General features: G+C 45.6%; 3 protein-coding genes and 1 long non-coding RNA gene across 11 annotated transcripts in view; 1 reads left to right on the top strand and 3 right to left on the bottom strand.

The window, feature by feature from the left end:
• The window catches only part of si:ch211-120j21.2, a 238,426-nt gene that overhangs the window by 11,102 nt on the left and 214,421 nt on the right, over nucleotides 1-12,903 (bottom strand). The gene's annotated exons all lie outside the window — the stretch shown is intronic.
• Nucleotides 1-12,903, top strand: part of lpxn (leupaxin) — a 48,052-nt gene that overhangs the window by 22,750 nt on the left and 12,399 nt on the right. For all 5 annotated transcript variants that reach the window (XM_087264518.1, XM_087264516.1, XM_087264517.1 and 2 more), the window contains one exon: nucleotides 25-198. In XM_087264518.1, coding sequence (XP_087120644.1) covers nucleotides 25-198 — 174 coding nt within the window. The remainder of the gene's footprint in view (nucleotides 1-24; nucleotides 199-12,903) is intronic.
• On the bottom strand, nucleotides 558-7,366 carry LOC103911498 (uncharacterized). Of its 2 annotated transcripts, none has more exons than XR_015497800.1 (2): nucleotides 1,030-1,089; nucleotides 558-596 (listed from the first exon to the last, which is right to left on the bottom strand). XR_015497800.1 is itself a non-coding variant. In XM_087264509.1 (2 exons), the coding sequence occupies exon 1, from the start codon at nucleotides 7,184-7,186 to the stop codon at nucleotides 1,358-1,360; it is 5,829 nt and encodes a 1,942-aa protein (XP_087120635.1). In that variant the 5' UTR covers nucleotides 7,187-7,366; the 3' UTR covers nucleotides 558-596; nucleotides 1,349-1,357. The 2 variants fall into 2 exon arrangements, 1 of the variants encoding a protein (XP_087120635.1); XM_087264509.1 differs by lacking the exon at nucleotides 1,030-1,089 and adding an exon at nucleotides 1,349-7,366.
• Nucleotides 7,952-12,903, bottom strand: part of LOC141375029 (uncharacterized) — a 6,628-nt gene continuing 1,676 nt past the window's right edge. The window contains exon 2 of the mRNA XM_087264508.1: nucleotides 7,952-12,903. This exon is cut by the window's right edge and continues 1,183 nt beyond it. Within this exon, the coding sequence (XP_087120634.1) occupies nucleotides 8,096-12,903 (4,808 nt within the window). The 3' untranslated portion in view covers nucleotides 7,952-8,095.

Raw genomic sequence — 12,903 nt, 5'->3', positions numbered from 1 at the left:
TAATGTGCTGTTGTGTTTGTGCAGATGATCACAGCTCTGGGTCAGGTGTGGCACCCGGAACACTTTGTTTGCTCGGCGTGCAGGGAAGAACTGGGCACATGTGGTTTCTTTGAGCGAGACGGCAAGCCATACTGTGAGAAAGACTATCAGAAGCTCTTCTCTCCTCGCTGTGCTTACTGCAAGGGCCCTATTACTCAGGTGGGTGCCTGAATCTGAGTCTCATTAGTTATCCTATGAGTTTCTCAGGCTTGTTAATTAAAAATGTTTTACATTTGTTTTGATCCAATAAAACACTAGTGCATTCTCGGTAGCTGCTTTTCCACTATTTCACAAAATGGTTTCTTTTCCTGTGGCTTCATTTTACATGATGGTGCTGTAATAGAGCCATTTGAAATGTAACACAAGCGCATAAGGCAATGACTGAGGCAAGTCTATGTATGTACCCTTAGAACCATTCGACCCAATAGTGGTGTTGGGTATTGCCCAATTTAGAATGCCAGTTCTTTAAATGTTGCTGACCACTTCAGCACTCTGGTTAAGGAGTAGGAGTCAGGAGATAATTTCAATCTTTTATTTATGAGCAGGGAGGTAGTTTCCTGTAATAAACAATAAATATACGTAAATAATAAAATATCAAACACGAAATATATATGTACTGACACAATAAATATCCTAAACTAAACAACACAGTATTTGCAGCTCTTTTAAAGTGCAGTCAATAGACTAATGTATGCTGAATGTAAACAGAATATAAATAGACATCAATGACTAAAGCTGCATCATATAAAGGGCATGTGACAGCATAAGGCATAACAAATGTAGAATATAGTAAACTGAATCATAATAAAACAAACGAGATCTCAACGAGGACATCGGGATTAGCCGCGTTGCTGATGGTAGCAGCACTTTCACTTTTGGTTTACACGGAAACTAATGCTCGCGGCCGATCGCGGGTCATTAACAACATCACGCACTTAATATCAAGCATACAAGGGTAATTACAAACATGATATAAAGGAACAAACTCACTTGGCAATAACTTTACCCCGCACTTCACAATATCTCACGGATGGCAATCGCGTCTCACTCATGAGTCAGCACATTCAACTTCTCATATATGGACTCAAATATGCATCCTCCGGAAGTTACATCCTACATTCATAATATAAGCCCTTAACAGAACACTCAGTAAATCGTGTTACAGCCATAGTATAAAGAATTCAGAACAGCCGCCCCCACATTTGAACAGCAAATGTGCAAGTCAAGAGAATTCTTTAGGAGTCTTTACTGTCATCTTGAAAGGCTGGCAACTGAATGAGCCGGGCTACTGGCCTAGTGTACACTTTACCTTGAACATTTATGTCAATTGTGGGTCAACAATCAAAACCACTGAACCCACTTTTAGATTGTCGGATGAAGTTTGCCACTTTTGGCGGGTTTGTAGTGTGGGCAAGTAATTCCTTGTAAACTGAGTCAAGAACTGATCCACAAGATTTTGACAATGGCGCCATCTGCGCCGTCCCATTTCCCCTGAAGCATAAGTCACTTGTGGGAGTGACGCATCCCGCCGCCCCATGAGGAGAAGGTTTGGTGTAATAGGATCTGGATCTGCAATATCCGTGGAGACATATCCAAGCGGTTTTGAGTTCAAAATGCCCTCTACCTCTACTAATACAGTAGTGAGGACATCTTCTGAGACAGACTGGCCACCAACTGCTGCCCGTAGAGCAGTCTTTATGGAACGAACCTCTCGTTCCCAAGTGCCACCGAAATGCGGTGCATGAGGAGGGTTGAACTTAAATGTGATCTGATGATCAGCTAGCCGCTCTTTTAATGGGGATTCCATGGCAGCAAAGGCTTCTCTTAGCTCTCGATCAGCCCCACGGAAGTTTGTACCACAATCTGACCTAAGCTCCTTTGGTCTGCCACGTCTGGCCATGAATCGTCGCAAAGCAAGCAAGAAGGCATCCACATCCATGGAGTTGAGGAGCTCAATGTGAACCGCTCTTGTTGTGAGACATTTAAAAATGACTCCCCAACGTTTCTCCACTCGTCTGCCTATTTTTACCTGATATGGACCAAAACAGTCTACTCCAGTAGAGTAAAATGGTGGGCAAAGAATCCTGAGCCGCTCTGGTGGGAGGTCTGCCATTTTTGGTACTTTAGGCTGAGCTCTCCATCGTTGGCATGATGAACATTTAAGCTGGTGATGTTTAACAGCTTGCCGCCCCCTCAAGATCCAATATTGTCTCCGAAGTTCGGCGTACACTCTTTCTGTACCTGGGTGGAGCAGGCGCTCATCAAACTCTTTGATGAGAAGCTTTGTGGTTGGATGCTGTGGGTGTAATACTATAGGGTGAGTTTCCTCAGCATTTAGGCTTTCCAGCCTTCGTAATCGTCCTCCGACTCTAATTACCTCCATCACCGGATCCCACTCTGGAGCAAGACATCTTAATCGACTGTGATTTGGTACAGGTTTGTGCATTTTGAGGGCTGCGGTCTCCTCGGGAAAGCTTTGAGCCTGACACCCTTTTATTAATTCCAATTCTGCTGTGCGATGGTCCATGAGTTGAGTATCTGGTTGACTACCTGTCGCCTTTCCATCGGCCTGTCGAGTCGCTTCCACTAACTCTTTCCATGTATGGAAATGAGTGGCATCGGGGAAAGTATGATCTGGCACCACAGTCATTAAACAACAGATGTTGGCACCCTTTAAATCAGGTAATCCTTCTGACCTTGATGGTTCAGGTCTTTTTGGCCAGTGCTCAGGACCCAGGTTTAGGAATGAGGGTCCCTGACTCCAGCGCCCAGGAATGGTAAAACTTTGGAGTGGTTTACCCCTGGTGATATCATCTGCTGGGTTTTGCTGTGTGTCAACATAGCGCCAAGTACTATGCTCAGTCAGATCCTGGATTTCTGAGACCCGTGTTCCAACAAAAACTTTAAATCGACATGAATCGGACTGGAGCCACTCTAGCACAGTTGTAGAATCAGTCCATAAAACTATCTGCTGGATTTTAAGGGTGATCTCCTCCTTCAGGAGCTTTGCCAGCTGTGCACCTGCTAGTGCAGCACATAACTCCAGTCGAGGTATGGATTGTTGCCTCTTAGGAGCAATTCTTGATCTGGCCATGACAAAGGTTGAATGAATAACATCTGCATATTCCACCAAGTAAGCCACAGCCCCATAAGCCCGTTCGGATGCGTCACAGAACACATGTAGTTCGTACTGTTGTTGTGCATCGTGGGGAATAGATGAGTAGCAACGAGGTATGGTTATATCGCTGAGATGTTTTAACTCATTCTCCCATGTTTCCCAGGCCCTGCTGAGATCTTGTGGTAAATTTGGGTCGTCCCAATCTCGCTTTTTAGACCACAACTGTTGAATGAGCACCTTGGCTCGTGTGGTAAAGGGCACAATGAAGCCCAGTGGATCATACTGTGTGGCTAGTATTTGATACGCTGTTCTCATTGTCAGGGTAGCATGTTCTATTGGACGATAGTGGTATCCCAGTGTATCAGCAGCACAGTTCCACCTGAGGCCCAGAGTTGGTTCCATTGGATCAGTTCTATTTTGTGCAAGCCATTGTTCTGCAGCTGAAGATCTTGCCTCAGTGGGTAGATGTGAGATCACTGCGGGCTGGTTGCTAGCCCATTGTCTAAGGTCAAAGCCACCTGTAGCTAGTAGGCTGCGCAGTTGATCAACGGACACCCTGGCTTCCGATGTAGTGGGAAAACTCGCTAGATAATTGTCCACATAGAAGCTTTGCTGGATTGTCTGTAAAGCACTTGGGTAGCTCTCTTGGTAATTGCGAGCATGCTGCTGCACAGCAAAAATGGCACAACATGGGCTACTGGTTGTACCAAATGGCAAAACCTGCCATTCATATACATCTGGACAATTCTCATATTGCAGATCTCGCCAAATGAAGCGGAGAAGAGGTCTGTCCTCAGGTAACAAGCGAACCTGATGGAACATTCCCCGGATATCTGCACTTACAGCCACATTGTATTGACGAAATCTTAGAAGAACGCCCAATAAGGATGGACCAAGTGCAGGCCCTGGGAGAAGTTGATCATTCAGAGACTGACCTTGAGACCTGAATGAGCAATTGAAGACCAGTCTTGGTTTATCATTGTGACACACCAGGTGGTGGGGTATGTACCAGGCCTCTTTGGACTGGCTGATTTCTTCTGGATGAATTTTAGTGACATAGCCTGCTTTAATGAGCTTCTCAATCTCACGAGAGTAGATGGTTGCTTTCTCAGGGTCTCTCTGGAGTTTCCTCTCAATACTTCTCAAAGTAGGCATGACGGATCGAGTCGTACTCAATAGTGTAGGAGCCCCAGGTTTGCGCAGGAGAGGGGTGGCATACCGCTGGACACCCTCCACATTAATTGTCTGTGTTTTACACTCAAGAAGTTTGATTGCTTCTTGGTCTTCCCTGGATCTAACCACCAGTTTCTCATTTCGATAAGGCAAGATGTCTAGTTGCCATAACTTTTCAACACTGCGATAAAGCAAGTCATTGGGACAGGAGGCCGATGTAAAAAGACACTGCTGTACTGAATTGTGGATTGGTGTGCTCTTCTCTGCTCCTTGTAATGCCCATCCGAGGGCTGTGTGTATTGCAACTGGGCCACCTTTGACTCCTTGGTGGACTGGCTTATCGGCTGTGATAAGATGAACATGATCTGATCCGATCAGTACTAGTGGGCGTACGTTGTGGAAGGACTGTAGAGGGAGCCCTCTAAGGTGAGCATACAGCTTTTGAAGTCTCTGTACTGGATATGATTGCTCAACTAGATCCAAACCGGAAGCTGTGAAGGCGTCAAGTATCTGGAAACGTTTATTGGGTTCGCCTTTTGGGGAAATTTCCAGATTTATCTTGGATCCAGAAAGATGGGTAACATCTGCTCGCACTGTGCGTAAAGTCAGTACTTCAGGTTCACCTTTCAACTGAAGCATCTGTGCAGCCATTGGTAAGACAATGGTTCGTTGCGCTCCATCATCTAGTATAGCATAGGTTTCTACTGATTTGAACTTGCCATGTAGCAACACTGGAACCACTTTAAGAAGCACTCTACAGGTCACACTGGCAGGGGTGAGGTAAATACGACTCTCTGGCATACCTGATGTGTTTGGTTGATCATTAGATGCGATACGATGGAGCACCTGTAGATGTATTCTACCACAGTCACTGCATGGCTTTTTGAGGTTGCACATCTCTGGTGCATGAAATCGTGCACATTTCCAGCATCGCCTTCCATCTGAAATCCACTTATGGAGCTCTGCGACTGACTGCTCTTTGATATTGTCGCAGCGTGTAATGTAATGTTCTTTACTATTGCAGAACAGACATTGTACCTTAAGTGGCTTCCTTTGTTTGTTCTCTTTAGGATGGGTAGGGAGAGCAGTCTCATTTGGGGCCGCACCCTGATAAAGTACTAAACTTGTCCCCTTTGTTATGGCTTGAGTTTTCTCCTTTCCAATACTTGAAGGCCTTTCATGTTGATAGCGTTGCATTAGTCGATTAGACAGCCGCTGCTGCTGTGCTTTGACTTGTAGCCACCCAGCGAAGTCCTGCAGATTATAAGGGTTCAAACTTAAGGCATTAAGTTTTCCCTGCTGTTGAAGGAACTCAATGAAGCCATCTCGAAGGTATTTTGGTAGCTTGCTAAGCAAGCGGTCCACATGCGAGCAACAGTTAAGCTCCATCCCTCTGGGTCCCTCTAGTGACAGCAGCATACTGACCAGAAGATGAACTCTCAAAGCGAAACTCTGAAAGCTATGACCATCATTGGGCTTTACATCTGGTGATGTAAGGATGGCTGCTATTTCACTTTGAGCCAGTTGATGGGGCTGACCATACTGTAATTGAAGTGCTTGCATAGCTGCTGAATAGGGATATGGATGATGCCTACATGACTGCCCTATCATCTGAGCTTCAGGAAGTTTAAGATGCTCCAATAGTACATGGTATTTGTACTTTTCTGTAAGTTCAGGGTAAGGTTCAAGCAAATTGTCCAATGCTAGCTTCATATTAGCAAAATCTCGTTCACTGTCGTTTGTGAAGTCTGGAATTTTTGGTTTTGGGGGGCTGTATAGGGCACGTTGAGGTATACTACCATTGGGTGGTGCTGCTACCTGAGCTGTGACCAACTGTGGTGCGACTGCAGCCGTGCTCACTGAAGGCATTGGGCCTGAGAACATATTTTGGGGAAGTAATGTTGATGACATCATTGCTTGATACGGAGGGGCAAGATTGTGTGAATTGGGTGCATTCACCAACTGCATTTGTGAGTATGGTGTTGCAATATAACCATAAGGTGCCATAGAACGTGGATAGACTGGTGTTGGCGAAATCACCTGTGGTTCAAGGGGGTGAAATGATCGTTCTGAATGAGCAGTGCTAGCTTGTTCCTGCCTAGGGAGAGGTCTGGGAGCCTGAGAGGACATGGGCTCATATAGCTGTGACTGTGGCGGATGGGGAACAGGAGATGCCATGCCAGATGAGGGAGGGGAACACAATAAACCTGTAGTTTGTGGACGACTCTGATTGACTGATTCATAAGCAGCATTATGGCTCCCCACCGTTGGTCTAGAAACCATAACTGACATCTGATGTGACGACTTCTCTGGTCCCATTGATAAGCCTGCAGCAACTTGGTGCTCTGATTGTGGTACTGTGTCCCATGAGGGTAAGGGTGGAGGACTTGATGGATTAGAAGGTGCAGGAGAAGACTGTACTGGTTCATTGTTCTCATTTCCCTGTTCCTCCCTTATGAAAGACGTAATGTGCTCCATCATCTCCTCTCTGCGTTGTTTCCGTTTCTTGAGCTGCTCTAATTTCCTGAGAAGACTGTGCATTTCAGCATTTTCTTCTTTGTCCTTCTCGTTTATGGTTTCCATTAATTTAGTTAATGAGTCCACACTCAATAAGTCTGCTTGACTTGGACTGGGTGTGACCAGATGTCTACCTTGACTGGAGGTTACATCTGCTTGACTCGAATACACTGCGGCTGCTGCGCCTTTTGGCTCCTCCATTACACTGTGAACCGTACTAGAGGTGAGGGCAGGTCGGTGATGGGAGTCAAGGACATAATCCTCTAGATACCTGGGGGCTTGACATTGTCGTAATGGTCTGGCATGAGAAGGAGATGTTGGATTGCCATCTGCTGACATTCTGAAGCAGTCAGTGCTCCGGCTCGAAGGACCATTTGTTGGGTATTGCCCAATTTAGAATGCCAGTTCTTTAAATGTTGCTGACCACTTCAGCACTCTGGTTAAGGAGTAGGAGTCAGGAGATAATTTCAATCTTTTATTTATGAGCAGGGAGGTAGTTTCCTGTAATAAACAATAAATATACGTAAATAATAAAATATCAAACACGAAATATATATGTACTGACACAATAAATATCCTAAACTAAACAACACAGTATTTGCAGCTCTTTTAAAGTGCAGTCAATAGACTAATGTATGCTGAATGTAAACAGAATATAAATAGACATCAATGACTAAAGCTGCATCATATAAAGGGCATGTGACAGCATAAGGCATAACAAATGTAGAATATAGTAAACTGAATCATAATAAAACAAACGAGATCTCAACGAGGACATCGGGATTAGCCGCGTTGCTGATGGTAGCAGCACTTTCACTTTTGGTTTACACGGAAACTAATGCTCGCGGCCGATCGCGGGTCATTAACAACATCACGCATACAAGGGTAATTACAAACATGATATAAAGGAACAAACTCACTTGGCAATAACTTTACCCCGCACTTCACAATATCTCACGGATGGCAATCGCGTCTCACTCATGAGTCAGCACATTCAACTTCTCATATATGGACTCAAATATGCATCCTCCGGAAGTTACATCCTACATTCATAATATAAGCCCTTAACAGAACACTCAGTAAATCGTGTTACAGCCATAGTATAAAGAATTCAGAACAGCCGCCCCCACATTTGAACAGCAAATGTGCAAGTCAAGAGAATTCTTTAGGAGTCTTTACTGTCATCTTGAAAGGCTGGCAACTGAATGAGCCGGGCTACTGGCCTAGTGTACACTTTACCTTGAACATTTATGTCAATTGTGGGTCAACAATCAAAACCACTGAACCCACTTTTAGATTGTCGGATGAAGTTTGCCACTTTTGGCGGGTTTGTAGTGTGGGCAAGTAATTCCTTGTAAACTGAGTCAAGAACTGATCCACAAGATTTTGACAATGGCGCCATCTGCGCCGTCCCATTTCCCCTGAAGCATAAGTCACTTGTGGGAGTGACGCATCCCGCCGCCCCATGAGGAGAAGGTTTGGTGTAATAGGATCTGGATCTGCAATATCCGTGGAGACATATCCAAGCGGTTTTGAGTTCAAAATGCCCTCTACCTCTACTAATACAGTAGTGAGGACATCTTCTGAGACAGACTGGCCACCAACTGCTGCCCGTAGAGCAGTCTTTATGGAACGAACCTCTCGTTCCCAAGTGCCACCGAAATGCGGTGCATGAGGAGGGTTGAACTTAAATGTGATCTGATGATCAGCTAGCCGCTCTTTTAATGGGGATTCCATGGCAGCAAAGGCTTCTCTTAGCTCTCGATCAGCCCCACGGAAGTTTGTACCACAATCTGACCTAAGCTCCTTTGGTCTGCCACGTCTGGCCATGAATCGTCGCAAAGCAAGCAAGAAGGCATCCACATCCATGGAGTTGAGGAGCTCAATGTGAACCGCTCTTGTTGTGAGACATTTAAAAATGACTCCCCAACGTTTCTCCACTCGTCTGCCTATTTTTACCTGATATGGACCAAAACAGTCTACTCCAGTAGAGTAAAATGGTGGGCAAAGAATCCTGAGCCGCTCTGGTGGGAGGTCTGCCATTTTTGGTACTTTAGGCTGAGCTCTCCATCGTTGGCATGATGAACATTTAAGCTGGTGATGTTTAACAGCTTGCCGCCCCCTCAAGATCCAATATTGTCTCCGAAGTTCGGCGTACACTCTTTCTGTACCTGGGTGGAGCAGGCGCTCATCAAACTCTTTGATGAGAAGCTTTGTGGTTGGATGCTGTGGGTGTAATACTATAGGGTGAGTTTCCTCAGCATTTAGGCTTTCCAGCCTTCGTAATCGTCCTCCGACTCTAATTACCTCCATCACCGGATCCCACTCTGGAGCAAGACATCTTAATCGACTGTGATTTGGTACAGGTTTGTGCATTTTGAGGGCTGCGGTCTCCTCGGGAAAGCTTTGAGCCTGACACCCTTTTATTAATTCCAATTCTGCTGTGCGATGGTCCATGAGTTGAGTATCTGGTTGACTACCTGTCGCCTTTCCATCGGCCTGTCGAGTCGCTTCCACTAACTCTTTCCATGTATGGAAATGAGTGGCATCGGGGAAAGTATGATCTGGCACCACAGTCATTAAACAACAGATGTTGGCACCCTTTAAATCAGGTAATCCTTCTGACCTTGATGGTTCAGGTCTTTTTGGCCAGTGCTCAGGACCCAGGTTTAGGAATGAGGGTCCCTGACTCCAGCGCCCAGGAATGGTAAAACTTTGGAGTGGTTTACCCCTGGTGATATCATCTGCTGGGTTTTGCTGTGTGTCAACATAGCGCCAAGTACTATGCTCAGTCAGATCCTGGATTTCTGAGACCCGTGTTCCAACAAAAACTTTAAATCGACATGAATCGGACTGGAGCCACTCTAGCACAGTTGTAGAATCAGTCCATAAAACTATCTGCTGGATTTTAAGGGTGATCTCCTCCTTCAGGAGCTTTGCCAGCTGTGCACCTGCTAGTGCAGCACATAACTCCAGTCGAGGTATGGATTGTTGCCTCTTAGGAGCAATTCTTGATCTGGCCATGACAAAGGTTGAATGAATAACATCTGCATATTCCACCAAGTAAGCCACAGCCCCATAAGCCCGTTCGGATGCGTCACAGAACACATGTAGTTCGTACTGTTGTTGTGCATCGTGGGGAATAGATGAGTAGCAACGAGGTATGGTTATATCGCTGAGATGTTTTAACTCATTCTCCCATGTTTCCCAGGCCCTGCTGAGATCTTGTGGTAAATTTGGGTCGTCCCAATCTCGCTTTTTAGACCACAACTGTTGAATGAGCACCTTGGCTCGTGTGGTAAAGGGCACAATGAAGCCCAGTGGATCATACTGTGTGGCTAGTATTTGATACGCTGTTCTCATTGTCAGGGTAGCATGTTCTATTGGACGATAGTGGTATCCCAGTGTATCAGCAGCACAGTTCCACCTGAGGCCCAGAGTTGGTTCCATTGGATCAGTTCTATTTTGTGCAAGCCATTGTTCTGCAGCTGAAGATCTTGCCTCAGTGGGTAGATGTGAGATCACTGCGGGCTGGTTGCTAGCCCATTGTCTAAGGTCAAAGCCACCTGTAGCTAGTAGGCTGCGCAGTTGATCAACGGACACCCTGGCTTCCGATGTAGTGGGAAAACTCGCTAGATAATTGTCCACATAGAAGCTTTGCTGGATTGTCTGTAAAGCACTTGGGTAGCTCTCTTGGTAATTGCGAGCATGCTGCTGCACAGCAAAAATGGCACAACATGGGCTACTGGTTGTACCAAATGGCAAAACCTGCCATTCATATACATCTGGACAATTCTCATATTGCAGATCTCGCCAAATGAAGCGGAGAAGAGGTCTGTCCTCAGGTAACAAGCGAACCTGATGGAACATTCCCCGGATATCTGCACTTACAGCCACATTGTATTGACGAAATCTTAGAAGAACGCCCAATAAGGATGGACCAAGTGCAGGCCCTGGGAGAAGTTGATCATTCAGAGACTGACCTTGAGACCTGAATGAGCAATTGAAGACCAGTCTTGGTTTATCATTGTGACACACCAGGTGGTGGGGTATGTACCAGGCCTCTTTGGACTGGCTGATTTCTTCTGGATGAATTTTAGTGACATAGCCTGCTTTAATGAGCTTCTCAATCTCACGAGAGTAGATGGTTGCTTTCTCAGGGTCTCTCTGGAGTTTCCTCTCAATACTTCTCAAAGTAGGCATGACGGATCGAGTCGTACTCAATAGTGTAGGAGCCCCAGGTTTGCGCAGGAGAGGGGTGGCATACCGCTGGACACCCTCCACATTAATTGTCTGTGTTTTACACTCAAGAAGTTTGATTGCTTCTTGGTCTTCCCTGGATCTAACCACCAGTTTCTCATTTCGATAAGGCAAGATGTCTAGTTGCCATAACTTTTCAACACTGCGATAAAGCAAGTCATTGGGACAGGAGGCCGATGTAAAAAGACACTGCTGTACTGAATTGTGGATTGGTGTGCTCTTCTCTGCTCCTTGTAATGCCCATCCGAGGGCTGTGTGTATTGCAACTGGGCCACCTTTGACTCCTTGGTGGACTGGCTTATCGGCTGTGATAAGATGAACATGATCTGATCCGATCAGTACTAGTGGGCGTACGTTGTGGAAGGACTGTAGAGGGAGCCCTCTAAGGTGAGCATACAGCTTTTGAAGTCTCTGTACTGGATATGATTGCTCAACTAGATCCAAACCGGAAGCTGTGAAGGCGTCAAGTATCTGGAAACGTTTATTGGGTTCGCCTTTTGGGGAAATTTCCAGATTTATCTTGGATCCAGAAAGATGGGTAACATCTGCTCGCACTGTGCGTAAAGTCAGTACTTCAGGTTCACCTTTCAACTGAAGCATCTGTGCAGCCATTGGTAAGACAATGGTTCGTTGCGCTCCATCATCTAGTATAGCATAGGTTTCTACTGATTTGAACTTGCCATGTAGCAACACTGGAACCATTTTAAGAAGCACTCTACAGGTCACACTGGCAGGGGTGAGGTAAATACGACTCTCTGGCATACCTGATGTGTTTGGTTGATCATTAGATGCGATACGATGGAGCACCTGTAGATGTATTCTACCACAGTCACTGCATGGCTTTTTGAGGTTGCACATCTCTGGTGCATGAAATCGTGCACATTTCCAGCATCGCCTTCCATCTGAAATCCACTTATGGAGCTCTGCGACTGACTGCTCTTTGATATTGTCGCAGCGTGTAATGTAATGTTCTTTACTATTGCAGAACAGACATTGTACCTTAAGTGGCTTCCTTTGTTTGTTCTCTTTAGGATGGGTAGGGAGAGCAGTCTCATTTGGGGCCGCACCCTGATAAAGTACTAAACTTGTCCCCTTTGTTATGGCTTGAGTTTTCTCCTTTCCAATACTTGAAGGCCTTTCATGTTGATAGCGTTGCATTAGTCGATTAGACAGCCGCTGCTGCTGTGCTTTGACTTGTAGCCACCCAGCGAAGTCCTGCAGATTATAAGGGTTCAAACTTAAGGCATTAAGTTTTCCCTGCTGTTGAAGGAACTCAATGAAGCCATCTCGAAGGTATTTTGGTAGCTTGCTAAGCAAGCGGTCCACATGCGAGCAACAGTTAAGCTCCATCCCTCTGGGTCCCTCTAGTGACAGCAGCATACTGACCAGAAGATGAACTCTCAAAGCGAAACTCTGAAAGCTATGACCATCATTGGGCTTTACATCTGGTGATGTAAGGATGGCTGCTATTTCACTTTGAGCCAGTTGATGGGGCTGACCATACTGTAATTGAAGTGCTTGCATAGCTGCTGAATAGGGATATGGATGATGCCTACATGACTGCCCTATCATCTGAGCTTCAGGAAGTTTAAGATGCTCCAATAGTACATGGTATTTGTACTTTTCTGTAAGTTCAGGGTAAGGTTCAAGCAAATTGTCCAATGCTAGCTTCATATTAGCAAAATCTCGTTCACTGTCGTTTGTGAAGTCTGGAATTTTTGGTTTTGGGGGGCTGTATAGGGCACGTTGAGGTATACTACCATTGGGTGGTGCTGCTACCTGAGCTGTGACCAACT

This window comes from Danio rerio, chromosome 8 (genome assembly GCF_052040795.2).
Source record: "Danio rerio strain M-AB ecotype USA chromosome 8, GRCz13ab, whole genome shotgun sequence".
NCBI classification, from domain to species: Eukaryota; Metazoa; Chordata; class Actinopteri; order Cypriniformes; family Danionidae; genus Danio; species Danio rerio.
The sequence above is the reverse complement of the archived record's forward strand: the minus strand, read 5'-3'. Positions and strand labels throughout refer to the sequence as shown.